The sequence below is a fragment of the Perognathus longimembris genome, chromosome 17, assembly GCF_023159225.1.
Source record: "Perognathus longimembris pacificus isolate PPM17 chromosome 17, ASM2315922v1, whole genome shotgun sequence".
Lineage (NCBI taxonomy): Eukaryota > Metazoa > Chordata > Mammalia > Rodentia > Heteromyidae > Perognathus > Perognathus longimembris.
In genome coordinates, this window is record NC_063177.1 from 26,173,446 (window position 1) to 26,200,707 (window position 27,262).

Genomic DNA, 27,262 nt, shown 5'->3' on the forward strand with positions numbered 1-27,262 from the left:
AATGAGAACTTAGTAGCTTGCTAAGTAAACTTTCCTCCATCTCTCCCAGCCTCATATTCTCAACTATGATAGCAATGTTTATACAGTCTACATAGGAGTAAGATCATATACTGCTTGTTTGTCCTTGTCTTATTTAAGTTAACATAATCATCTGTTCTCATTCATGTTGTGCCAAATAACAGGATTTTATTATTTTATACATTTGAATAGTATTCCTTTTCAGAGGTGAACTGCCACATTCATCAGTTGATAGACATTCTAGATCATTGTCATTTCTTGCCATTGTCAAAACAGCTATAGTAAACACGGGAGTGGAGATGTTTATTTCACCTTATTTCCTTTAAAACCTAAACCTACAAATGAGATTGCTGGACCAAACAGTAGTTGTATTTGTTGTTATTATGAAATCATGGGACTGGACCTTGCTATGTAGTCATGGCTGGTCTCAAACTTACTGCATCAGTAATGTCAGCATTGAGATTACAGGTGTGCACCAACACTTATAGCTTGGTTTTTGTTTTTTTCGTACACTGTTTTCAATAATGGCTGAATGTCCACCTCCACAAACAGATCAAGGATTTCTTTCCTTCACATCCTTCCCAATGTAATACCTTCTACTTCATTCTTTCTACTTAAGTGGCTCCTTGGTGGGTTTTGTGTGTCTGTGTGTTCATATAAACATTTATATTATTAAATTTTTATAATATCATTGGTATTTTAATACAGTATAAATATTTTAATAATATTGAATCTTCCAACTCATGAGTTTATAATGTCTTCCAATTTTTCTGTGTCCTCTAATTTTTTCTATTATCCCACTCTTGTGTCCTCCCCTCCTTTCTTCTTTTCAGTGGTACTGTTTTTCACTCTTGATTTTCACTACTGATTTTTCACTTCTTTAAATTTATTCGTAGTATTTTTGTAGACATTATTTTTACTTTTTTATGTTAGAAAATTTGCCATGAATGTATCAAAACGATAGTGATTTTTTTTAGACCACATTTATATTTTTTCATTAAGACTGTTGTTTGGCTTGGCTATGTAACTCACTGATAGAGTCCTTATTTAGCATGTGTAAGTTCCTAGGTTGATCCATAACACTGAATTTTTTAAAGTGATTTTTGTAAACTGCTTGCCAAATCCAATAATATATAAGATAGATAATGCCCTTGTAAATATAACCATGAACATAAAATCTGCACAAACATTCTCTGATGTGTACTGGGTTTTAGACAGAAACTAACTCATGAACACAGACCATAAGAGTATAAGATGACAAAACAATTGTTGTTTGAGTATGTAGTAGCAGGCTGAAATGAAAGGCCTCAACTACTGTGTATGCAGATAACTTTATTTGTGTGTGTGTGTGTGTGTGTGTGTGTGTGTGTGTGTGTGTGTATGTGTGTTTCTATGCTGGGGGTTGAACACAGGACCTCATGCATGTTAGGCAAACATCTATGACTAAGCCACATCCCCAGCCATAGTGATCTTACATATAAACCTCGGTGACCTCATTGTCTGTTTTGTTCCCTTGCTAACGGGCTGACCTTAATTTTGAGTTTTCTGTCACAGCTGAAAAGTCCTGGTAGGCTGGGTATGGTCATACATACTTTTGTGTAATTGCAGCATTCTGGAGGCTGAGGCAGGAGGATTGAGAGTTAGGCCATCTAAGCTACACAAGTTAAAAAAAGAAAAATTCTGCTCAAATGAAATAGGTTTCTTTTTCCTCAGCTTTGTATTATACATTCTGTACTGTAGTTAGAGGCTCTTTACTTGTGGTTACAAGCTGGCATTCTGCATAGTCCTTTTCCTTTGTATTATATCCTTCATGACTTGAATATTCCTTCTCTATTTTTCTTATCTAGTTGGGTCACATCCAATGTGCTCCATGAGCCCATTTCTAAATAATTGTTCCCACATGTTCTTATCTTTAGTTCTAGACAATTAGCACTTAGTCATTACCCTGTTATGAAAATCTTTGTATGAAAAGGGAATAAATATAGTTCCTCACAGCATATTGTCCTAGACTAAGACCCTTAGCAAATACTTGTTTACTAGCTAACACATATGTACGGTGTGCACAGTTCTCTAATTTTAGTAACGTCTGTCATATTTAACGTAGGAGTCAAGTGTAAATTATGTTACCTGAAAAGTGTAAAATATCACTTACTGACATGTATTGAAAGGTTTGCTTTTATTCTCCTACATCATAAATGATTGTAATGAGAATCCCCATTATTGTTTTCTATGTTTCCTTTTATATATCTGTATTATTTTAGTCTAATTTACTAAGCAGCCTAAAGCATCTTGTGCACATTACAATGTTGCCTATTTTCATCAGCACAATAGGTGTGAATCTCTTTTGTTAGACTTTCTGATTTGGAAATTGGTGGTAGAGGAAGAAGTAATTTAATGTCTATTCCTTTTTTTTCAACAAGTATTTATTGAAGTCTAACTTGCCAGTTCTGTAGACTGATATAAAAATAGCATATTTGTGTTCATGGAAAAAGTAGCATTTGTAAGCTACTATCCTAGTTCTGACATCACTGTCAATGTATATTTTTGTATGTGTGTCTATGTGCATGCTTGTGCATATACCAGTACTGGGGCTTAAACTTAGGGCCTTACTCTCTTGTTTAGCTTTTTCATTCAAGATTGGTGCTCCACCACTTAAGCCAAAGCTCCACTTCTGTTTCTTTGCTGGCTAGTTGTAGATAAGAGTCTCATGGAGCTTCTTGCTTTGGCTGACTTTAAACCATGATCTTCAGATCTCAGCCTCCTGAGTAGTTAGGATTACAGATGTGAGTCACCAGCATGTGGCTTATTCATTACTTTTTCACTGCCTCTGATGTTCACATTGAATGATTTTTGAGATTTAGCCTGAGATATACTATTTTGTATACATGCATATGTTCGCCCATGTGCATGCGGTTTTGAGGGCTTGAACTCAAGACCTCATACTCTGCCTCTGCTTTCTGGTTTCCCTTCTCTTCTTTCCTTTCCCTTCCCACTTCCCTTCCCTTCTCTCTTCCCTTCTCCCTTTCCTTCCTTTTCCCTTTCCGTTCCCCTTCCCTTTCCCTTTCCCTTCCCTTCCCTTTTCCTTCCCTTTGCCCTTCCCTTTCCTTTCCTTCCCTTTGCCTTCCCTTTGCCTTCCCTTTTCCTTTCCTTTCCTTTCCTTTCCTTTCCTTTCCTTTCCTTTCCTTTCCTTTCCTTTCCTTTCCCTTTCCCTTTCCCTTTCCCTTTCCCTTTCCCTTTCCCTTTCCCTTTCCCTTTGCCTTTGCCTTTGCCTTCCCTCCCCTTCCCTCCCCTTCCCTCCCCTTCCCTCCCCTTCCCTCCCCTTTCCCTTCCCTTTGCCCTTCCTTTCCCTTTCCCTTCCCTTCCCTTTGCCCTTCCTTTCCCTTTCCCTTCCCTTCCTTTTTCCCTTCCTTTCCCTTTTCCCTTCCCCTTCCCCTTCCTCTTCCCTTTCCCTTTCCCTTTCCCTTTCCCTTCCTCCCTTTCCTTTCCCTTCCCTTCCCCTCCTCTTTCACTTTCCTTTCCCTTTCCCTTCCCTTCCCCCTCCCCTCCCCCTCCCCTCCCCTCCTCTTCTCCCCCCTCCCCTCCCCTTCCCTTTCTCTTCCCTTTTTCCCCCCTTTCCTTTCCCTTCCCCCTTCCCTTTTCTTCCCTTTCCTGTCCCCTTCCCTTCCCTTTTCTTTTCCCTCCTTTTTTCTTTCCTTTCCCCTTTCCTTTTCCTTTTCCTCTTCCTTTTCCCTTCCCTTTCCCTTTCCATTTCCCTTTTCCTCCCCTCCCCTCCCCTCCCTTCCATTTTTTTTTTGTTGTTGTTACTGGAGATTGAACCCAGGATGTTTCCCTTGCTGAGTGCTTTGCCACTGAGGTATGTCCCAGCCCTGCCTTGGCTTTCATGTTCACAGTTGCCATTCTTATCAATTGAGTTTATTTCTGTTCCATCATTTTGCTGGTTAACTAGAGAATCTCATGGACTTTTCTCCTGTACTGGCTTTATATTGTGATTCTCAGCCTCCTGAATAGCTAGGATTACAGGTTTGTGACACCAGTTCCAGAATATATTTCAGAAATACATTATAAATTAGACTTTATTTGCTGTCCATATGAATTTTACTTACCTCAGATTGTTAAAACAGAATTATCTATACTGTATTTAGTGCCATAGTGTCTATAGCACTAACCATGTTAGAATCATATTTCAGGCCAACCTGTGCATATATGACTCATTTTTAACCGATAGCTGGGAGCAGTGGTGCACACCTACAATTGTAGGTCTGTGAGACACTGAGATTGGGTTCTGTCAGAGAAATCCTCAAAATTACATTTCAACAGAAGAAGCTGGGCAGGGCTGCATGTACTTGAGATAAGTGGATCAATGTCCAAATACTTACCCTGGAAGATCCTGGGATCTCATCTCAATAATTACCAGGGGAAAAGAGCTAGAGGCATAGCTCAATGGTAGAACACCTGTACAACATGTGCCAACAATAAAGTACATTTCATTGTTAACAGTGTAACAATGGGATAGCTTATTTTTAAAATCAAAAGTTATGAACAGTTACTTGAAAGTAATATTAGTTCGATAAATCCAGTAAGGCTTTCTATGTAAAAGTGTTATAAACCTTGGTCTCATTTTGTAACATGGGAAGTAAATTTTATAAGTCTCTTTAAGTCTATGAATTAGTAAGACTCACTAGAAATCTAAAGATAGGAAGAAAATGCTCAAGTTGTAGAGTGTCTGCCTAGCAAGCATGAATTGGTAAGTTTGTCTGTGGCACCAAACAAATGTGATGCTGGTGAGAAGGTAGACAGATTGATAGACTCCAAAAAGAAGCTCACACAGAACATTGTCAGTTGATTTTTGACAAAGGTGGGAAGGCCATTAGGCTAGAAATGATCTTTTTTTTTTTTAAATGGTGGCAGAATAATTGGGTATCTATTTCCCAAATGATAAATGAATCTCAGCTCTCACCTTATACACAAAAAAATTTACTAAAAATAAATTACCCTTTGTATTTGCCCTCTCTATACAAAATTCTACTAAGTTCTAACAAGTAGATGATGAAGTCAGCCACACTGAGAAGGAAGAAACAAAAATATTTCTTCTTTGAGGATGACCAAGTCTTTTTTTGGTAGAGTCCTCTGGAATGTGCCATGAGATAGAGGTAAGAAGTAAATTCAGCAAGTTGTAAGATATAAGATCGATATACAAAAAGAATAAGTGTGTTGACAGCCTATCAGTAAGCAACCTAAAAAGTGAATGGGATTTTGTCATATTTTACATGAAAAGGATAAAACAGAATGATAATCAAAGAAGCATCAAGTTGGTTGGTGGTAAGCGCCTATAATGCAGCATACTTGGGAGACAGAGGGAGAAAGATCTCATAACCCCATGATTTTTTAACTAGCCTAGGCTTAAAAAGTAGTATAATACTTACAACTTGAGTAGTACAACACAGCATGCTATAAATTACAGAATACCTAAGTAAATGGAAAGGCATCCCAAATTACTCGATTGTAAGACTTAACTTGAATTTTTTGAGTTTTCAGTTGTTACCCTGTGATCTGGAATGAATCCCCAGGATCCCAGCTACCAGCCATCATGGCATACTCAAGTCCCTTATATAAACTGGTATAGCATTTACATGTGATGTGTGCATATATTTCTATATACTGTAAATGACCTCTAGATTACTTACTTAGCCTAATACAAGTAAAAAGTTGGTAAACATTATTGTTTATAAAATAGTGGTGAGAAAAAAGTCTAAAATGTTCAGTACAGACAGAATAATCAAAACTTTTAATGCATAGTAAACAAGCAAGATATAAACCTAGTGATACTGGAAAGAACGTAAGGGTCTACCAAAATAAATATAGGACCATACAGCAGGATAGACCTATATGTGTATGTATTACTTATGTGGAATCAGAGTAGTGAGAGTTGTGTTCTGTGTATAGCAAATTCCACACTTTGTCTTTTGGAACTTTCTGGAATCTCCTTAGAAATTAGGGGAATTCTTTGGGTGTGGGTGTGTGGTTCTAGAGCCCAGAGCCAGTGGGATTGTTGCTTTTGCTAGGAAGATAGTGTACCACTTAGGCCAAACACTCTAGACCTTTTTCTTTGCTTATTTTTTTGTCTCTTTTATGGCTTGACTAGCCTAACTGTAATCCTGTTTATACTTCCTTCATCACTACAGTGGCCCATGTACATCTCCTTTCCCAGCTTTCTATTAGTTGACATAGAGTCTCACTAATATTTTGCCTGGTCTGACCTTGAACTGCTATCCTTAGAATCTCTACCTCCTGAGTAGCTAAGATTACAGACATGAGCCACTGGGCATGCACTTTCCTTTCCTGACTTCTGAGTTCCTGGAAGTGGGTAGGGAGGGTTGCCTGTACTTCCCTACATTTATCTGTAGATGCAACAAAATACCCATCAGAAGGCCAATTAGGCTTCTTTTTAGTGTAGATGAAAGTCGTTTTTGTTGATGTCCTGATCCATCTGAGATGAGGACTAAATCTTGCCTGGTTTTAGAAACATAAGGATTTCATCCTCTGCTTGCTGAGACTGAACTCTGTAAGCAAGTCACATTTGTTATCAGAGTACTGTGTTGCTTTCAATCCATGTCATTTTTTTCTTGGCATCAGTTCTGCCTTTGGTACTTTCCTTAACTGATGACTAGAGACAGTGAAATACTTACCTGAGGTAAGGAAGTTTGTATTGATGATCCTTGTCTTTGTCTTTCTCTTAGTAGGGAAACTGAACAGCCAAGACTCTTACAATAATTTTACCAACAACAACCCTGGCAACCCTCGACTTTCTCCTCTCCCGAGCTTGACAGTAGTGATGCCTCTTGCACAAATCAAGCAGCCAATGACATTGGGGACCATCACCAAGCGAACAGGGTAAGGTCTCTTGGTGCTTTTTTTCACAGCTGTTTTGGAGGGTTGAATAAAAATGAAACATACTTTTTCTTTGTATGGTTTTGATTATGTTCTTCATTTCTAGCCCATATGAGCCTTAATGGCAGCAGATTAAGTACAAAGTATAGAACGTGCACAAACATACTTAAACACAGCCATGTACACCCAGCCACAGGAAAAAACCAAAGTAGTGACAAGTTGTGAAAACTAGTATTGGCTAATAAAAACCAGATCCATTGACTCAGTGTTATATTTGCTCTCTCATTTGATGCCTGATAGTAGTTTGATTTTCTTGGCTCTTACTAACATGATTGGGATTTAATATGACTTCCAAATTTTGACGTACACCAATAATAGGGGAGAACTTTAAATGACAACCATGTTTCAACTACTTTATAAAACTCATGTTGAAATTCAATGTGTGTATTTACTTCCACATACTTATATTACTGAATCTGTTATCAGTATGGACACAATGGTATTCAAAACAGTTTTCTAAGATGTGGGCTTTTTCAAGATGGCTCCTTAACATCCTTAAAAACTTAATAACTCACTTGACTTTTTTGTGCTTATTTTAGCTTTTTAAAATATTTTGTCGGCCAGGCATGTTGGCTCATGCCTATAAACCCAACTACCTTGAGGCGGAGATCAGAAGGATCACAGTTCGAGGCCAGCCCAAGCAAAAAGTTAGTGTGACCCCCCATCTCAACTCATAAGCCAGGCATGGTGATTCAGGTCTGTAATCCCAGCTATGTGGAGGCCATAAGTAGGAGAATCAAGGTCCAGCTCTGCCTTGGCCACAAACAAACATAACAATAACTGAAACTCTATGTGAAAATTACATATATGTACATATATTTATATATACACAAGCTTAAGAGGAGTGCCTGTCTTGCAAGTGTGAGGCCCTGCGTTAAAACTCCAGGAACATCCCAATGAAAATTACTACCTGTTAGGATTATAAAGTTATTATTTTCTGATATAATTAGGTGTTGCTGTGTAGCTAATTACATGTAACTCTGAAAATCTGTATTTTATTATGATATACATCTATGCCTATAGCCAAATTACTTGTTTTCCTCAATGACCAATTTCCATATTTAATGTGATTTGAAATGTAATAAATTTAACATTAAAATTCTTTATTAAAATAGTCAGGAAAAAGCCTTATTTGGGCTTCACATAATCTGTGATGTCTTTCCAATGAAATGATAGATTGAACTATTTGTTGATACTTTTTAATCTTGTGATAATGTTAAGGTGTTCATAGAAGTCTCTTCTATGGTAGAAATGCTTAGACTTCTCAACAAGTCTTTTGAAATCTAGGTATTATTATAACATAGAAATTGAGCCTCAGCCTAGAATTTGTATAAGATAGTCCATGGCTGTATGTAAAATGAGTTTGCATATATAGACATGCTATATTCCAATCTAGTAGCTTGTAGATCTTTTTATGTCTTTGTGTTCAGTAGAAATATAGTTTAAAATAGAATGTCGACTTTCTTTTCTTCTGGTTTAATCGTGTTGATTATGTTAGCTATGGATTATGAAAGGACTAGTTTTCATTATTATTAGAATTAGCTTATCTTTTCATTTTATAAAGATTTAGTCCCTAGTTGTAGAATCACAAGTTCTTAATCCCCATACAGACTTGCCAAGTTTTGTTACTTGCTGTCATTAGTAAGTACATAATTGTATTTTTTATTTATTCCAGCATTTGTACAGTTCTACCAGATTTTCCTGAATCTGAGTTTAAGCATCTTCAAAATGGTTATAATTTAATTATCCATAACTTAATTTTACATTCAGAGCAAGGGAAATGTAAGAATTTGGTTTCCAAAGTTTCCTGGAGACAAAAGCATTTTCTTGTGTTTTGTTTCCGATGTGTTTCTTTTTTGTAGTTTTCAACATAAGCCTCTGCTGTCTTATAACACACAGAATTAGCATTCTGTAGTATGTTTCCACAATAATTTTGAGAGTATGACTGAATTTATGCATAAGACAATGTCATGTTAGAATTTAGTTAAAATAGTATGTTCAGGGCTGGACTGTGATTGCTTTTGTTGGTATTTGGAATTTTCTGTAACTGAGATCAGTTCTCTTGCTCCTTTTCCCTCTATCTGCCTGCCCCTGTCTCTCTCCACGGTCTTCTCTCCGCTTAAATGAGTGGAACCTATTCATCACTGAAGAGCTTACCTATATACTTTATTGCCTTAAAAAAAAAAAAAAACCAAAAACCTTTCACATAATTTCTCAGCATTTTGGATCTTTTTTTTTTTTTTTGGCCAGTCCTGGGGCTTGGACTCAGGGCCTGAGCACTGTCCCTGGCTTCTTTTTGCTCAAGGCTAGCACTCTGCCACTTGAGCCACAGCACCACTTCTGGCCGTTTTCTGTATATGTGGTGCTGGGGAATTGAACCCAGGGCCTCATGTATACGAGGCAAGCACTCTTGCCACTAGGCCATATCCCCAGCCCCAGCATTTTGGATCTTTATAACTCTTCCTTATTATATACACATATTTATTAGGGATAAAAGTGGATTTTTAGTTTTATTATCTCCTTTGGAATCAACAATGTTTTATTCTTGTTGAGCAGATTTTTTTTCACCTCATCAGTTTTCAAGTTATTTTATTTCTCCTAAGTTTCAAAATTTGTTTTCAAAGGTCTTCAGTTTTAGTTTTTTGTTTTGTTTTGTTTTTGTTGCCAGTCCTGGGGCTTGAACTCAGGGCCTGAGCACTGTCCCTGGCTTCTTTTTGCTCAAGGCTAGCACTCTGCCACTTGAGCCACAGTGCCACTTCCGGCTTTTTCTATATATGTGGTGCTGAGGAATCGAACCCAGGGCTTTATGTGTATGAGGCGAGCACTCTACCACTAGGCCATATTCCCAGCCCCCAGTTTTAGTTTTTTGAGAGAATAATTCATACTATCTTAAAAGTAGCATTTAGTTGACAAAGTTTTGGATTGACAAAACATTGCAAGACTAGTAATAAGAATTCCTGTATATCCACATTTCCATGGTGTTGAGCTTTAGCTATTTGCTCAGTCAGTATTCACCTTGCCTTAGTCTTCAGGCGGGCACTCCAGTGCACCATTTTGTCCCTTGTTTTAGAGTAACTTGCAGACTTCATATCCTTATATTACTTCATCTTCAAAGCACAGTTCTAAAGTCAGGGATGTTCTCTTGTATAACTGCACCAGAATTGCCCAAAGAAGGGAACTTAAAACAAATTTTGCTCATTCAGATTTCCTTTTTGTTTTGTATTGTTGCTTTCTGTAATGAATGCTTGGTGATGGAGTATGAGTTCAACACAAAATTATCTTAATTCCTCTTCTTTCCTCTCCAGCTACTGTCCTTTTTACTACTTCCTGTTAACACATTTCAAAGTGACTGATAAACACTGATTCTAATTTAAATTTGATTATTACAGTGCTGGATAATAAAAATCAATATACTTAAGGAACCCTTCCTCCGTCCCTCCCTTCCTCTCTTCCTCCCTTTTTGCAGGTCTAGCATTTGAACTCAGGGCCTGGGTGCTATCCCTGAGCTTTTTTGCACAGGGTTATTGCTCTACTACTTGAGCCACAGCTGCACCTCAGCTTTTTGGTGTATAACTGGAGAGTCTCATGTACTTTCCTGTCTGGGCTGGCTTTGAACTGACATCTTCAGATCTCAGCCTGCTGAGTAGCTCGGATTTCAGGGATGAGCCACAGAATCTAGCTTTTCCTTTTCTTTTCTGGAGTCAGTGTTTCCCAGTCCATCTTGGTTTAGAACTTGCTAGTAACCCAGACTGACCTCAATGTTGCAGTCCTCCTGCCTCAGCCTCCTAAGTGCACTATGGGCCTATGCCACCACATCTGGCTTTTAAGCCACTTTCTGAAGTTTTTGTTGATTACACTCAGAAATTCCTATTGCGATTTTTCTTTCTCACCTATAGAGTGGCTCCCTTTTATAATATTAACAGTTTTCATTAAAACATATGAATTTTTCTTTGTCAAGTCTTACATTTGACTTGTAAGAAAAAAAATGTTTTCTGAGTTTCCAATTTTGCTATATGCTGAATTACCAAAGCAAGTTCCAGATAATAGTTCATCTCTTTAGATCTCATCTTTTTAGGTTTTAAGGACTATGTATATTTTACTGTAACATTTAAAAACCGTGACCAGTTCTCAACATTACAGCTAATTGTTGTGATTGCATTTTGTGTTTGCAGTATTGAGAAACTTGATTTTCTCTTTAAGGTACCAATGTGAAAAGCAAATGGAGTTTTTATTTCCCAGATCTCTTCATTTTGGAAATTTGTTTTACTTGTACTCTGATCTTATTAAACTCTGTCCCAATGCTTTTAAAATAAAAATTTCAAGGAGTATTTCACAAGGAGACACAGAGCTTACCCATTTGTAACATACAAATTTTATGCCTATCTTTAAGTTACTCAATAATAATTGACTTAAGTCCATTTTTATCTATCCCTGCCCTAGATATTTTGCATACAGACATAAAAGGAACTCAAAAATTTACATTTCTATGAGAGATTTCTGAAAATTGCCTATGGTCTAATATTTCAACATCCAAATTGAAATGGAAGCCTCAGCTTGACTCTTCAGGGGACAAAATGTGTGTTTACTGTATTTAACATCTGCCCTCTAGTTTTTACCAATGTATGTCTCTGAAACCTTATGCAGTGTCAGAGACCATCTGTCTCCCTCCCAGATAACATGAATCTAGTAAAATTACAAACAGCAGAAGACAGATGTATTTGCACCTTCTTATTCTGTACCTCGAAGCATCTCTTGAAGGAGAGGCCTCTGTTGACAACAGCTGCTGCTTCCTCTGACAGCATACACCAAGGAAGGCAGAGGCACTAGGAATTACTTGACTTCAGTAGTCACTCAATCAAACAGAATTACTCTAATGCCAAAGGAGTGGAAAGCCAAGCTTCTCACCTCACTGTGTTCTTATCATCTACAAGGAAAAATCTGTCCTTGTTACTAAGGATTTGTCCCAGGTCTTGGGCATTTATTTATGTGGAAATTAATTTGCATTGCATACAACCTTGGTTCAATTAATGAATCAAATTAGGTTCATTTTTAGATGCTTTCTATGTAATAAATTACAAGAGAAAGTTTTTCATTAGTGTTTTTAATTTTATCTGTTTGAAATCTAAGTATACACATAAACACACCCAGAGAACATTAGCTGTCAGACAGTTTCATGGGAATAAAAAACATAAAAGTCAAGAATGAAGTTACTTCCTTGCTCTTGCCTAGTTGAATGTTTTTAGAGGTAAGCATAATGGTGTTTTATTTCTTTATGGGCAATATTTTCTTTCTTTAAAGTGAAGTAGCTTCTTCTTATCTTCTTTTCCTACCTTTTTTTTTTTTTTTGGCCAGTCCTGGGCCTTGGACTCCGGGCCTGAGCACTGTCCCTGGCTTCTTCCCGCTCAAGGCTAGCACTCTGCCACTTGAGCCACAGCGCCGCTTCTGGCCGTTTTCTGTATATGTGGTGCTGGGGAATCGAACCTAGGGCCTCGTGTATCCGAGGCAGGCACTCTTGCCACTAGGCTATATCCCCAGCCCCTTTTCCTACCTTTTAAAAATTCATTGTCCCCCCCTTCCCCTCTTCCCTTCCCCCTCTTCCTCTTTCTTCTTTCTTCTTCTGTGGTGCTCGGGATTGAACTCAGGGCCTTGAGCTTGCTATGCACAACTCCATAACTGAGCCTTACCTTCAGCAGACTGTATTTATTCATGTCTTTATGAGTAATTAGAGGTAGCTAGTGGAACCTTTGCCCCCACCTTATAAAAATAGAAGTAGTAGTAGGAAAACTCTTAATTAGGAGAATGAAGGCCTTGCTTCTCCGGTTGGTCTGCCACTTTTTACCAATATGTCCTAGGTAATTTTCCTCTTCTAAAAAGTAACCATTTTTATATACCAATTTATTTACCAATTGGTGTTATAATCCTAACCAAGTATAAGTGCCCACCAGTTCCTTGATCCCATTGTCTCATTTTGTTTCTCACTGTTAAGCTGTAGTAAATACCACTAAACATGAGCCCCCATTTAGAAAACATAGATATTTTGTTTTCTAAAAGTAGAAGCAATTAACAGCAGTTATTTGAAAAGTCCCCTCTTGATATTTGTAAAACCAGTCTGTCATTAGATCTTGCTTCCTGAGTAAATGACCTTGGCATAAAGTATCCTTGAAAAAGTTCGTATATTGTCTGAATTAGTGTGACTTGTTCTTAAACCTTATATACAAAGTTTTGAGAATTAAATGGAGAATATTTTGAGAAAAACTCATCAAACATAGTAGCAGATGGTAATTCTCCATCGTCCATCTCTTTCTTGTGCAACTAGTAGTTCTTATAACTAAGTTTTGAAAGTTTGGTACCAGAAATAAGGTAATCAACAATGTAGTTCCATTTGATTGTAAACCTAGCCCTACATGTGTAATATATTTACTATAGTTTTAGTTTCCAATTTTTGTGCTAAGTAAGTGGAATACTTAAACCATACCATAGTTTATTACATTTTGCTGTAAATCTGAAGTTTTTTTTTGTTTTTGATGAAATCTACAATACACCATATTAAAAGTCAACAGGCATAAAACTTTCTACAGAAGTTTAACATTATTTATGCTATGCTATTCTCTTTTCTGTCACATATGGCAGAATCTGAGCATTATCTATGTTTTTCTAATGAAAATCTTTTACATCTTGAGTTTGTAACTTAAATTGGCATATCGAATATGTCTCAAATTAGACAACTGTTTTAGCTTCAGTTTGCCCAACAAATCAGTAGATTGAGAACTAAGGTTGCTATAGATCTCTTTAATAGCGAACAATTAAAATGAGATTAATGAAAAATTTATAAATAAAACTTGAAAATGACAGGAATAATTTGCTCCTGTGTGGGTGGGAAAATGAGAGTTTACTTCAGTTGTTATGTAAGAGAAGGCACATGCAATGTAGGAGGCAATGTAGGCCCTAGATTTTACTTTTAAGAAAATACAGCTTGAGTTGAGTATTTTACCTATAATACTGAGTACCTTTTTGTCTCTTTATTACATTTTTTAATATATATGGGCTCAGTCTTTTTTCTATGTTTATTTCATTATTTATTATTATATGGTAGGGGAATTCAATGTTATGTTTCTGCATATTTATACTGTATTCCAATCAATTTCACCTGTGTAACATACTTCTTGTACCATATGCTTTAAGAAATATCATGCATGTTGGAGATAGAATCCTGTTGGTGATGCTTTTTTTTTGTTTTTGCCAGTCCTGGGGGTTGAACTCAGGGCCTGAGCACTGTCCCTGGCTTCTTTTGCTCAAGCCACAGTGCCACTTCTGGCATTTTCTATATCTATGTGGTGCTAAGGAATTGAACGCAGGGCTTCATGTATGAGTCAAGCACTCTACCACTAGGCCATATTGCCAGCCCCCTGTTGGTGATGCTACATTTGTTCATTATGATATCTGCATTGTATGGATTACATGCTCATGGCTTATGATTGCAAAATAGAATTTATAGAGTATGTTTATAGAATTTATCTGTTGAACTACAAATATTTTTCTACTCAGAAAGTGTTTGAATAGATCACTGTTAAGAATCTTTTAGCAGTAGGATAACATTATTGAAGTGTTGAGTATGTTCAAATCAATTCTGGTTTCACATTTTCTTTTCTTTTCTTTTTTTGCCAGTCCTGGGCCTTGAACTCAGGCCTGATCACTGTCCCTGGCTTCTTTTTGTTCAAGGCTAGCACTCTGCCACTTGAGCCACAGCGCCACTTCTGGCCTTTTCTGTATATGTGGTGCTGAGGAATCGAACCTAAGAGCTTCATATATGTGAGGCAAGTACTCTTGCGACTAGGCCATATTCCCAGCCCCCTCATATTTTCTTTATTTAAAGAAATCCTTACTTTTTTTTTCGACTTGCAAAACCAAAGGTTTTGTGGTGTTTTATGTCCTCAGCAAAATGAGAGTTTAGAGTTACATAGAATTAATTTGTGTATTATGCATACATAACATATTGCATATATTACATAATTATAACATAATTCTTCGCTATCTTATAAGAGTCCCCAGTAGCTTTTCTCTGAGAATTAATTGCTATATTTTTCATAATTGTCTATGAATAATTCTCTCATAAATATTGCTGGGGTTTTTGGTCTTGACTAGTTTTTCTTAAGGTTTTAAATTGGTATTCAAGTCAAAGTGACATAATTGTGGTAGAGTGAACAAATTTTATATGTCAGCGTTGTTACGCCTGAGGAAACATTCTTCAGATCTATTTGTTAATATGAACAATCTTTAATGCAACCTCCATTCCCACCCATATATTCTTCTCTTCTTCCCACCTACCTCCCACTCTATGCAAATGTACAGCTGTGGACTTTTGAAGGGGGAGAGGGAGTCATAATGAAGACAGCTGGATCATAGACTTGTACTTTGTGACTTCATATTTTCATTCTTTTGCTGCTGAGGGAAGATTAAGCAGACTCATTTCAAAAGAACAGCTGACACTACCCTTACAAAGTCAGTAATTACGTCAGTCACTATAATTCTTTGAAATGCGTGGATCATTCACATGTATGTGGCAGGAGTCCAATTTATAGGACTAAGCAAAAAATGGATGAATGGAGTTTGGATGCATACATTCTAAAGGAGTTTCTCACCTTTTTGTTGAGCTTTTAGCCAGTAGATCCTTTGATTGAAGTAGAATAGCATAACTAATACCTTGGGTTATGGGAATAGTGACCTTTTGTTTTCATTAAAGATGACAAAGCTGTCGTTTACTACAGTCACAGTACATATTGATATTGTGGTGCAAGAAAATGACTGTAGAAATCTTGCTGATAGCTACTGGGTAAAATCTGAGAAAGTTTTTAATTTTATTATTTGCTGACATGTTTTCATTTTATAAATCAGGAAACTTGGAAGATTTTGTGGCTTTGTAGGTGGAGAACATTGCCTTTGGAAATGTAGAAGCTTAAAATTTGTGAATGATTTTGCTGTTAGTGGGGAGTCTTTTGAAGTTATTGAATGACTGCGTTAAATCTGTCAAATTCTATACTTTTTATATTCTAAAATTTTTATATTCTAAAATTCTAAAATTTTATAATGAATTATCTACAGTCTGACATTTAAAATCAAATGGGATGCTGTTCAGAGGTGTTATTGTATACATTAAAATAGCAGCTTGGTTGTTTTAGATTGTAGGCATTTCTATCATTTGGGCTAGTTGATTTAAGTATCTTAAATGAAGTAGGACCAAGAGCGATTGAATAGTACATGCCAACAAGTAAGAAAACATTTCTTCATTTTGGAGATATTTCTGGGCATATAGACATGGTTTGATCCTTTCGTTTTCTGATCATTTCTGTGGATCACTGTGCTCTGGACAGATTGGACACCAGGTATCCTCTTATTTAAATGTGTTTTTGACCAACTCACTAATTACAAAATGTTTACGCATTACAAAATGTTTAACCTTTACTTTGTGAGTTTTGAAATCAGGTAAAGATATATGACCTTTTTTTTTTTCCTTTAATGATCTAAACAAGGATGAAACACAATTTTGCTACTAGTTGGGTTGATCAGCAGTATTGACATTATTTCTTAGGTTTTTGGAAATAAGCTCAGACTACAGCCTGACCCACAGTGTGAGAAAACAGACTTACATTATTTTTTTTAAAAGGCCAACATTGATTTTCAGAAAATCTTAGCAACTAAAGATTATTTCTTTTCTTCTAGTTTTTCCCTCCCGACTCACTTACCCCACAAGTTGTGCAGTTCATTTTTAACATAGTGTCTAGTGAGGACCACAGCTGCATTTGTTCACCATTTGTCCTACCATTTCTGTGCTCCCCCTTACTCTGACCCAAACAGATAAGCTTATATATAAGACAAAAGCTACAGAAAAAAAACAGTGACAAAGGAGAAAAAAAGCAAAACAACAACATAACAACAAAGGATTATTATAATCAAACAATTAGGAAATACCAATGAGCCTGGATCTTAAAAATCTTTTTTCTTTTGGTAATGGGCAAAAATTTTAAAAGGTACTAATCCACAAATCTAGTGTGAAGCATGACATCATATTCCTGGATGTGTTTTTAACATTAATTGTGAGAGCTTGCCTTGCTTTGTCTTGGTAATAAAAGTTAAAAAGTTATTTTTTTCTGTATGTCACTGTTGCTTTTGTCTTGCTCTCCAATTCTTGTGTGGCTCTGTTCCTTCTTTGTATCTAACTGTGCTTCAAGCCTCAGATTTACACCAAGTGTTCTAGAAACATTTTGCCAACTAAACCGAATTCCATGTCAAAGGTACTTAACTTACTGGGAAATGACTTCTAATTAGCAGGGATCTTTTCCCTTAATGTTATAAGTTCCAAATTTGAAGAAAGGAATACCCAATTTTTACTGATGCATATTCCCCTTCATTGTCTTCCAAATGTCACCACAGTAAAATTTTATTTCATATATAATTAAATCACTGAGTCTTCTTTGTATGTAGCATGTCTTAAATACCAGGAATGGAATTTGAAGTCGAAATGTGTATTCTATTGAAGTCTGACTTTGCACCCCCAGTTATATTGAGGATGCAGTTGTAACTTTAGCTTGCTGTATTCCAGCAAGCCCACTACAGGTTAGATAGAGCAGGTTATGTCATCACTATAAAGAGGCACAAAATTATTGTACTTAATGTTTGTTCCTTTGAACTGCCAACAATATGCAGTTCAAATAAGCAGCTTGAAAAATATGTGCTTTCTTTGCATGGCTGTGAGACTGCAACCAGTGAACAGCAAACATTGTCATGTCAAATTTTGTACCCAGTCATCTTTGGCTAATTTTGAATATTTTGTTTCACACAACCATACATTGGTTGCCCTTTTCCATCAGAGTTTTCTATTTAATTTGTACTTGGCTTCAGATTTTGTTTTCAGAAATGCTACAGGGGTGCTCCAGAAAAGGGGGAGAAATAGAACCATTTCAAATCCCTAACTATGAAAATTAAGGAGCTTCTTCCTCTACAACATCTTATTTATAGGTTCTATCAGACAGTATGTAAAACAAAATTACAAATGATTAATGATTTTTAGTTATTTTAACCCAACATCTATAACAGTATGTTATACATGTATTTGTCAATGTTAAGTGAGTTTTCCTCTAATTTTTTGTGCATTTTCCCCCCTTTTCCACAAAGGCCTTATCTCTTTGGAGCGGGGTGTTTTTCCATAAAAGCTCCATGGTGAGTTCCAGTTCAATCCCGCATGCCTAATTCATTTGCTGTCCTCTCAACAAGTGACTCTGTTCATACTTTTGTTTTCAGTTGCATGACATGATCACAAATAGATGCACCAAATTTTTGGCTAATTTGCAGATAAAACATGAATGTTGATAAAAACCTGAAGATGTAGTTTTCTTGCTTTTACTTGCTTTTACTTTATTTCTAGAATTAAAATAATTAGATGCACATATATATATATATATTTAAGGTAGAAGATATCTTTCTTATATGTCTAATACCCAAATTTAGAGGTTTGGATTTTACAGTAGATGTTTATTTTGGAATATCAATACTTTTAAGGTATCCAAAAATGCCCAGTATACCCTTATTACACTTTATTTGATTCTAATGGAAACTTATTATGTTCTGTCTTTAATAGATTACATATTAAAGAGGGTATGTAATAACATTTTCTATTAAATTGCTATAAATCTTACTACTTTGAATTATTAGCGCCTATTCATCATAAATTAATTACTTAGTAAATTTGTTTATAACATTGCAGAGGCAATAGCTTTATTAGTCTTAGGCATGATGATTATAGAAATGAAATATAGTATATTTAAGTTGTAAATTAGAATTAGGTGTAAATACACTGATCTTTAGAAATTACAGTCGCAGCACTTGAGAAGCAAAGGCAGGATGATTACAGGTTCAAAGCCAGCATGGGCTACATATGCCAGCAGAGGCCCTAAATTTTTAAAATTAGAAGAAAAGAAGTGAATTAAGAGAAGGGGGGGAAGAAGATGAGGAAAAAGAGGAGGAAGAGAAGGAAAAAGAAGAAATAAAAATATCTAGAATCAGAAACTACATTGCTTGCAATTAATTAACTATGATATTGGAAAGTAGTTAAAAATATATTTCTTGCTTTCTTTATCCAGTAAATGAAATTGGTGGTAACACCTTCCTTATTGATTCATTGCTAAATAATTAAATTGCCTAACATATGCTGATGTCACACACATATCAGAATATAGTAATAGTGGCTAACACATTAAACATTCATTAAATGTGAGCTGCTATTGCTGGCTCTTTCCCTCACCTCGTCAGTTTCAAAAGATGCTTCTTTGCTTTTAAGAGCGTAGGAGCCACAAGGATGTTTTGAGAAGAATAAGAGGGCTGTGCAATTTTCACAATTACTACAGGGGGCTATTCATTGTTTCCTAGTGTATTAGGAACTGTTTTTTTCCTTTCATGTACTAAATCAAGCCTAGCTAGTTACTTAAACTTGGGTACAATTTGACACAGACTACAATCAGTATTCATGTTACAAGTTGATAATCCATATGTCAGGATCACTGTCATATTGAACATCCTTACAGCATTCAGCATCATATTTGGGACAGAATTCCTCAAAGTGTTCTTAAGAAATTCCAGGTACACATCAGTATAAATTCCCTTAAGGTTCATTTTTATTCTTTGTTTGTAGTGCTGAGTTTGAACCCAAGGCTTTGAGCATACTTCATAAGCACTCTACCACTTATCTATGTCCTAGCCCTTCAGTCTTTATTCTTTTAGTCAGATATTTTTAATTAAAAAAATTTATTGTTAATATTAATGTGATATACTGGTATTGGAACTAGGAAATTGAAAGGGAATACCAAAATTGAGAGACACAGGGTAAAAAAAGACAAACAAATACAATAGCAATACTTGCAAAACTGTTTGGTGTAAGTTAACTGAACACCTCAGGGGGGGAAAGGGTAAGGGGGAGGAGGGTGGGGGGTATGAAGGACAAGGTAACAAACAGTACAAGAAATGTATCCAATGCCTAATGTATGAAACTGTAACCTCTCTGTACATCAGTTTGATAATAAAAATTTGAAATAAAATTTAAAAAAATATTAATTTGATATACAGAGGGGTTTATAGTTACATAACTCAAGTGAAGAGTACATTTCTTTTGGACAATGTTTCAGACTTCTTTTGTAAATAAACATGATACAAAGATTTTTACTCATGAGCTTAATTAACAGTGAATTTTAAATGTCACAAATCAACATGAGGAAATCCCTTTGCATGCTATACTTCGAAGTAAATTTCATCTTAGGATAAATTCCTCATTCTAAGTACAAAGAAAAGAGTTTTAGTATGTTAATAAAGATTGAAGTTTTCACATAGAACTGAAGATGCAGTAACAAATGTTGTATGTTAAGTAAGAAAGTCCATTCCCCCAACAGCTTATATGCTCCTCACATTTAAGCAAAAGCACTTGTCAACCAGAAATGATTTGAGGTTGAAACAAGATTAAAAGAGCCAGATTAAAGAAAGGGATCTATGAAATATAGTAGACTTTTAAATCATTGCCTGTCTTTTAGAAGACGGCTTTGTGGTTTGTTTGATGCCCATCGTTAGCTCACAAGAAACTCGTTTTTAGTCACTTACACTAGACTAAAAGGTTCTCCTTTAAAATACATTATTTTACCAGGGTTGCATGTTTTTTCCATTAAGATCTTAATGAAACTTCAAATTAAGGCAGCAAAATGAATATAAATTTGACAACTTCTTCAATGTTGTTTATAAGAGTTCCTTTGTTTAAATAATTTTTATATTTTTTTAGTGATATTTAGAATTCAGTTTGAGAATTTTTAATTCACTAGTCTAAAATTAAGCATGATGATAAATATGTTTCAGTACTTCCAGTTGTAATATGTACATTTTGGATGAAAATGAAATTCTGCAGATTCTTTTACAATGTAAATTTGCAGTGTTTTTATTATATTCAACTTGCAACATTTGTACTTAGTTAAGATTTTACTCCTGATATATCACAATTCCCAGTTATTCTTTATTCTTCATTCAAGAGGTTTAGGACTTTACATTCCTAAGTTCCAGACGAGTCATTTAGTTCTTTTCCCTTTGATATAGGCTTGTTGGGACATAAACATCAACCATCCTGCCAATCATTTTAGTTAGTTTAGATTTTCATACCATTTTTACCCAGTTTTATTTAGGGCATTTAGTTCTGGATAACTCTGTGTGTGTAAAATATATAATTTATGTGTGTATGTATATATACATATGTATATATACATATATATGTATATACAGGAATTTCAGAGAAATAGTTCCATTATGATTTTAATTGATTTTAGTAGTAATAAATATTAAATATATTTCAAATACCCAAGACATTTTTTTAAATCTCTGATATTTTTAACAAATGGACAGAAGGCAGTACATATGATAATATGTTCCTTACTCATAAATTACCTTTGTATTATTTAAGGATAATTTAAAACAATTTAAATTTACATATATTAAGTTATATTTAATGTTTTAATTAGAACACTTAAATAAAATATAAATGGTTTGTGTAAACTAATCCTGTTTTCTTAAAACTTTTAAAAACATTTTAATTTCATTTTTAAAAGCTAGTATGTATATGTAAAGGACATATTTAATGATTAAATTTAAATAAAAGTGGTTAGATTTTGTTACTGATGTCATTGACATAAAACTACTGGGTCTTGAAGAATACTTCATGATAAATACTTTTTGTAGTTTATTAATATTTTTAGTTATTTAAAATAAAATCCTTTTATTTGGAAGGATTTTTTAATTTTTAAGAATAAAACGGATGTTGAGAGAAAATTCTTAGATTCCTTTTAAAATCAAAGAGAATTTAAAAAACATTTTTTCAACAAAAAGCCCTTATACAACCTAAAATTCCTAGTGTTTGTTTTACCTTTAAGCTCAAATATTTAGTCCTCACTTAAATCTTCATAAAGGAAAGATCTGTGCTGCTGCCTTATGTGTGCCCTCCTAACTGTGGCACTGGACCACCTTGCTACGCACTATGCCATTCCTGTTTCACCACATATCTCATCCTATGTACTTAGTAAATTTACCTATATTTTTTAGCCAGATACCAGGATAATGGATGATTCTTCTTTTCTCTTGATTGCAGTTGAATGTGGATAAAAACAGGCTGTAGAAACTCAATATGTTAATCTGACTGGATAATATAACACAGTAAAATCCAATGGGAAAAAGATGGAGGACTTCATTCGCCTCTCTAATGTATTTGATATCCTATGGATGTTAATTTCCCTGCATTTGTGTTGGCAGTGAAACAGATGCGTGTTCAGTAGTTCAATAGTTAAACCTTTTCTCAGAAGAAATAGCTGAGTTAAACTGTTTCTCAGTTTAATTAATGCTTTGTTTTTGTTTGTTTTTCTCTTGATTGTCTTCATTTGTATTATGATTTATAATCATTTTTATTTATAGGATGAATGTTGGATTCATTCCACTTTTGTTTTTTCCACTTGAAAAGAGGAAAAAAAAAAGTATTGCTCTTTTTGTTACTGGTTCTGGAGCTTGAACTCAGGACTTAGGTGCTGTCCCTGAGCTTTCTTGCTCAAGGCCTACTACTTGAATCACAGCTCCAGTTCCTGCTTTTTTGGTGATTAATTGGAGATAAGTGTCTCATAGACTTTCTTGCCTGGGCTGCCTTAGAACTGTGATCCCTAGATCTCAGACCTTTGAGTAGCTAGGATTTCAGGAATGAATCACTGGCACCCAGTGAAGCAAACTTTTAAAAAATGTTATTTTATTCATAAAACAGTAAAGGTAGTAAAGGACTAGGAGATATAAGTAGAAGAGTCTGTCAGGACTCCAGGACATGTTGTACTTCTCTGTGACTGTTTTCAGCAATTCACATACTCTAGTTAAAAGTCCTGCTCACCAGTGTACATTGAACTTTTATTTTTATATCACTGATTTATCAATTTCATAAATGAATAAAGAGAAACTCTTTAAATACCCACAGGGATTCTTTTTAACTTTGCAGACATTCTGGAATGGGATTTTTTTAAAGACTCTTCCAGAGGAGACAGATGTGGAGAGACTAACAAGAAAAAAGGTTGTTAATATTAACATGTTTTTCTATAAGAGTTGGGTCAGCAGTCAGCAAATTTACATGATTTCGAGGCCTAACCTTTTGTATTCCATTCATATATGTATCATTTTCAGCATAATATATTTCTGTTAAAAATGTTTTTGTTTTTTTTCTTGCCAGTCCTGAGGCTTGGGACTCAGGGCTTGAACACTGCCCCTGGCTTCTTTTTGCTCAAGGCTAGTACTCTACCTCTTGAGCCACAGCACCACTTCTGGCCTTTTCTGTTTATGTGGTACTGAGGAATCGAACCCAGGGTTTCATGCATGCTAGGCAAACACTCTACCACTAAGCCACATTCCCAGCCCAACAAAATGTTTGTTTTTTTTTTCAAATTTTTATTATCGAACTGATGTACAGAGAGGTTACAGTTTCATACCTTAGGCATTGGATACATTTCTTGTACTGTTTGTGAACAAAATGTTTTTGATAGAAATATTCTGGGTCATTTGGAAAAGTTAATGTAGTATATTATTGACACACCTTAGAGGAAAAAGGATTGTGCTTCTAGCATGCTTCAAGCATTCCTGGACAGCCTTTATAAAACTTAGAAAGATGTATAAATTATAGTTCCCACTTTGGGCATGTCACAAAGAAAATATATATTAATGATGTTATTTTAATTACATTTTTCTCCTATCCTCTGCAAAATTTTTCTACATATGCACATATATTTTAACTTTTCTATTTTTGTTAATGCCCAAAATCACTCTAGATGTAGGCTACTGATAGAAATAACTTGATATGAGTGCTGTAATTGGGGATGGAATATATTTACCCAATATCCTCAATTTATAGCACTAGTCCATAGCAAGTTGTTTTTAGGAATGAAAACTCTTGGTTCTTTATTAAACTTGAATTTTTAGTAATGATGTTGATTAAGGCCCTAGCCAAGGATAAAAAAGGAATGGTAAAATATAAGAGCTAAATTGTGTGTATGTGTGTACATGTGTACATATATACACACATAATTATGTGTATACTCTCATATATGCATGTATTTCACATATGCATATATATGCAATATGTATATACATATATATAATACTTTCATCCTCAAATACTTACTGTGCATAGCAGATGAATTTACAAACAATGGCACCATGTTGATAATTTTTACTTTTGTGCTCTTAAATATATTAAATAAATTATGTGTTCTTAAATATCCTAAATAAATTATGTATAGCTTGTACAATTGTAAGAAATTTTAGCTTTTGACAAGGGCCTATTACATTAAGCTAATAAGCCTTTATAGAATATGATTTTGTGTATCCAAGGACTAAAATAATGTTCTATAGTTTATTTTTTGTTTTACTTTTTATGATTATGCTAGAAAAATAGCTATCTGGCCCAGTACCAACAGCTTTCAAATCTGTTTGAAGGTACACATTTGAGGAACCCTATTTTCTGTATTTGCTCTTAAGAAATGGCATTTTCAATTGTTACTGCATAATTTAAAATACTACAATATAGTCATTCAATAATCTGAAAATTTGTATTTGTCCTTGTGATGCTTATTGGTTCATTGTAATGTAGTAGACAATGACATTTTACAAATGTCAATTACTGGAATTTATCAGCTTAATGATAGCTAGTTGCCATGTATTCTGAGGAGACATAGAATATCATATGCAGGGTTGCGAATGTGGCTTAGCAGTAGAGTGCTGCCTAACATGCATGAAGCCCTGGGTTAGATTCCTCAGCACCACATAAACAGAAAAAGCCGGAAGTTGCTCTGTGGCTCAAGTGGTAGAGCTAGCTTTGAGCAAAAAGCTCAGGCCCTGAATTTAAGCCCCAAGACTGGCCAAAAAAAAAAAAAAGAAAAGAAAAGAAAAAAAAAGAATATCATATGTAGAAAGAACTCTTCTGACCTCCGTGACCCAGGAATCAGGGTGGGTGGGTTTGTCCAGGTGCAGGTTAAATAGGGAAGCTTCTTTTCTGGGGTATTGTGGTTGTGGCAGATGAAACTGTAAAGAAAGGAGCTGTAGGTCTAGTTTCATAACCTTTGTTTCCTTCTCAATTGAAGTGTAGTTTGATTAGTGTTGATATTTTAGACATAGATATGATTGGCTTGGAGAGAGATGTGTAATGTTCAGGGAACAATGGTTAAAAAATGATTTTTTCGGGCTGGGGATATAGCCTAGTGGCAAGAGTGCCTGCCTCGGATACACGAGGCCCTAGGTTCGATTCCCCAGCACCACATATACAGAAAACGGCCAGAAGCGGCGCTGTGGCTCAAGTGGCAGAGTGCTAGCCTTGAGCGGGAAGAAGCCAGGGACAGTGCTCAGGCCCTGAGTCCAAGGCCCAGGACTGGCAAAAAAAAAAAAAAAGATTTTTTTTCCCTATAGCAACAAGCATTCTCATACATGCCCTGATTCAAAGCAGAATAATGAGAACAATCATAGTACTACCGGGTCCAGACATTTTACTCTTCTTGCAGGAAAGATGTCATTGCAGAAGCCCAGGGAAGTAAGATATCTGAAATCATATCTCAAGTGTTATAAGAATTGAGGAATAGAGATTACCTAAGCAATGTTTGACTTTTTTTTAATTAAGGATACAGAACATTTCTAGAGAGCTGTGATATAGGAAAACACATATGGGAGTGTTACTTGCTTTTTTTAATGCATTGATCTTCAACTTGAGCATACTGAAGAATCTACAATTTGTTTTTCCCAAATCTTAGAATTTGGGGTTTTATAAAGTCTGGGGCCTGATGAGTATTTCCCTTTAAGTCTCAGGATTTCCTAGGTGGTACTACCAGCCAAGGACCAGATTTTGGTAATAAGTAAAGCCTTTTATTGTGCGTGGTAGGCATTACTGTTGGTATTTTCCATATTAGTATTTTGTACTCTCAGTGGTAGGATGTTAGCCCAAAGTGACACCAATTTAGGATTCAGTTGTGGTATATTCCCGTAATTCAAGCTACTTGGAAAGTAGAAATCTGGAGGATCACAGTTTGAAGCCAGCTGAGACTAAAAAAGTTAGCAAGGTCCCTGCTGAACAAACAAGCCCAGAACAGTGATATGCACTTGTCAAGACAATGATGCAGGAGGCATGGAGAGGAGAATTATAATCTAAGCTGGCCTTGACCAAAAACTTTGGACCTTTTTCAAAAAATAACAAAAAGCAAAGCATGGCTCAGGAGTTAGCCCTAGAGGCAGAGCACTGCCTACCAGGTATGAAACCCTCCATTTCAAATCTCAGTACTGGATATGACAAGATAATGGGATAAAGAAAAATGTTCAAAAGAAGATAGAAATACGTTTTACATTGGGGACTGACTTAAAGTGCTGAAATATCAGCGTTCCATTTTTCATCCTATCCCATAAAGGCTGTATTCTTTTTTTTTTTTTTTACCAGTCCTGGGGCTTGGAATCAGGGCCTGAGCACTGTCCCTGGCTTCTTCTTGCTCAAGGCTAGCACTCTGCCACTTGAGCCACAGCGCCACTTCTGGCCATTTTCTGTATATGTGGTGTTGGGGAATCGAACCTAGGGCCTCATGTATACGAGGCAAGCACTCTTGCCACTAGGCCATATCCCCAGCCCCAAAGGCTGTATTCTTCACCTACACACAGTGAGAATATTTTCTGGCCCATGAATTAGAGGAGATTATTTTTCTAAGGTAGTTGCCAGTGAACTTTGGGAAATATTTGACAAGTCAAAAAGAATAATAATACAGGATTTGAAAGAAAATGAAACATGAATGTTAGAATGTGAGGGTATGAAAATTTGAGGATATTAAATGTTACTAAATGTGCCCCAGACATAGGAAAAATAGGACAAATTTGTTTGCAAAGCTGACAGGATTTAACTGAACAAAAATAGACAGGTTATTCTTATAAACCCATAAAGAAAAGGCAACAATAGATTTTAAGGGAAGGTCAGTGAGTAAAGCTGTAATGGATCGCTAGATCTTCCACAAAATATTGTAGCTCAGTGTTTTCAAGTTTGCATTCTTCTTCATCTCATTTTCATACACACTGTCTCCATTACCTGTGTTATTGTTAATCTACATCTTCCATGCCAAAATGAAATGCTGATACTTTTTATTATGGAGAAGTGTTTGTGCTTTATGTTGTTCCAAAATCTCCATAGACTATTATCTACCTGAAAAGAAATATCTTGGCTTTTCCCTGCTCATAC

The 27,262-nt window shown here is 35.5% G+C and overlaps 1 protein-coding gene across 3 annotated transcripts in view; it reads left to right on the plus strand.

Annotated features, from left to right (window-relative positions):
- Bcas3 (BCAS3 microtubule associated cell migration factor) overlaps nt 1-27,262 on the plus strand; it is a 518,556-nt gene that overhangs the window by 181,058 nt on the left and 310,236 nt on the right. For all 3 annotated transcript variants that reach the window (XM_048366643.1, XM_048366642.1, XM_048366644.1), the window contains exon 16: nt 6,756-6,909. In XM_048366643.1, the coding sequence (XP_048222600.1) occupies nt 6,756-6,909 (154 nt within the window). The remainder of the gene's footprint in view (nt 1-6,755; nt 6,910-27,262) is intronic.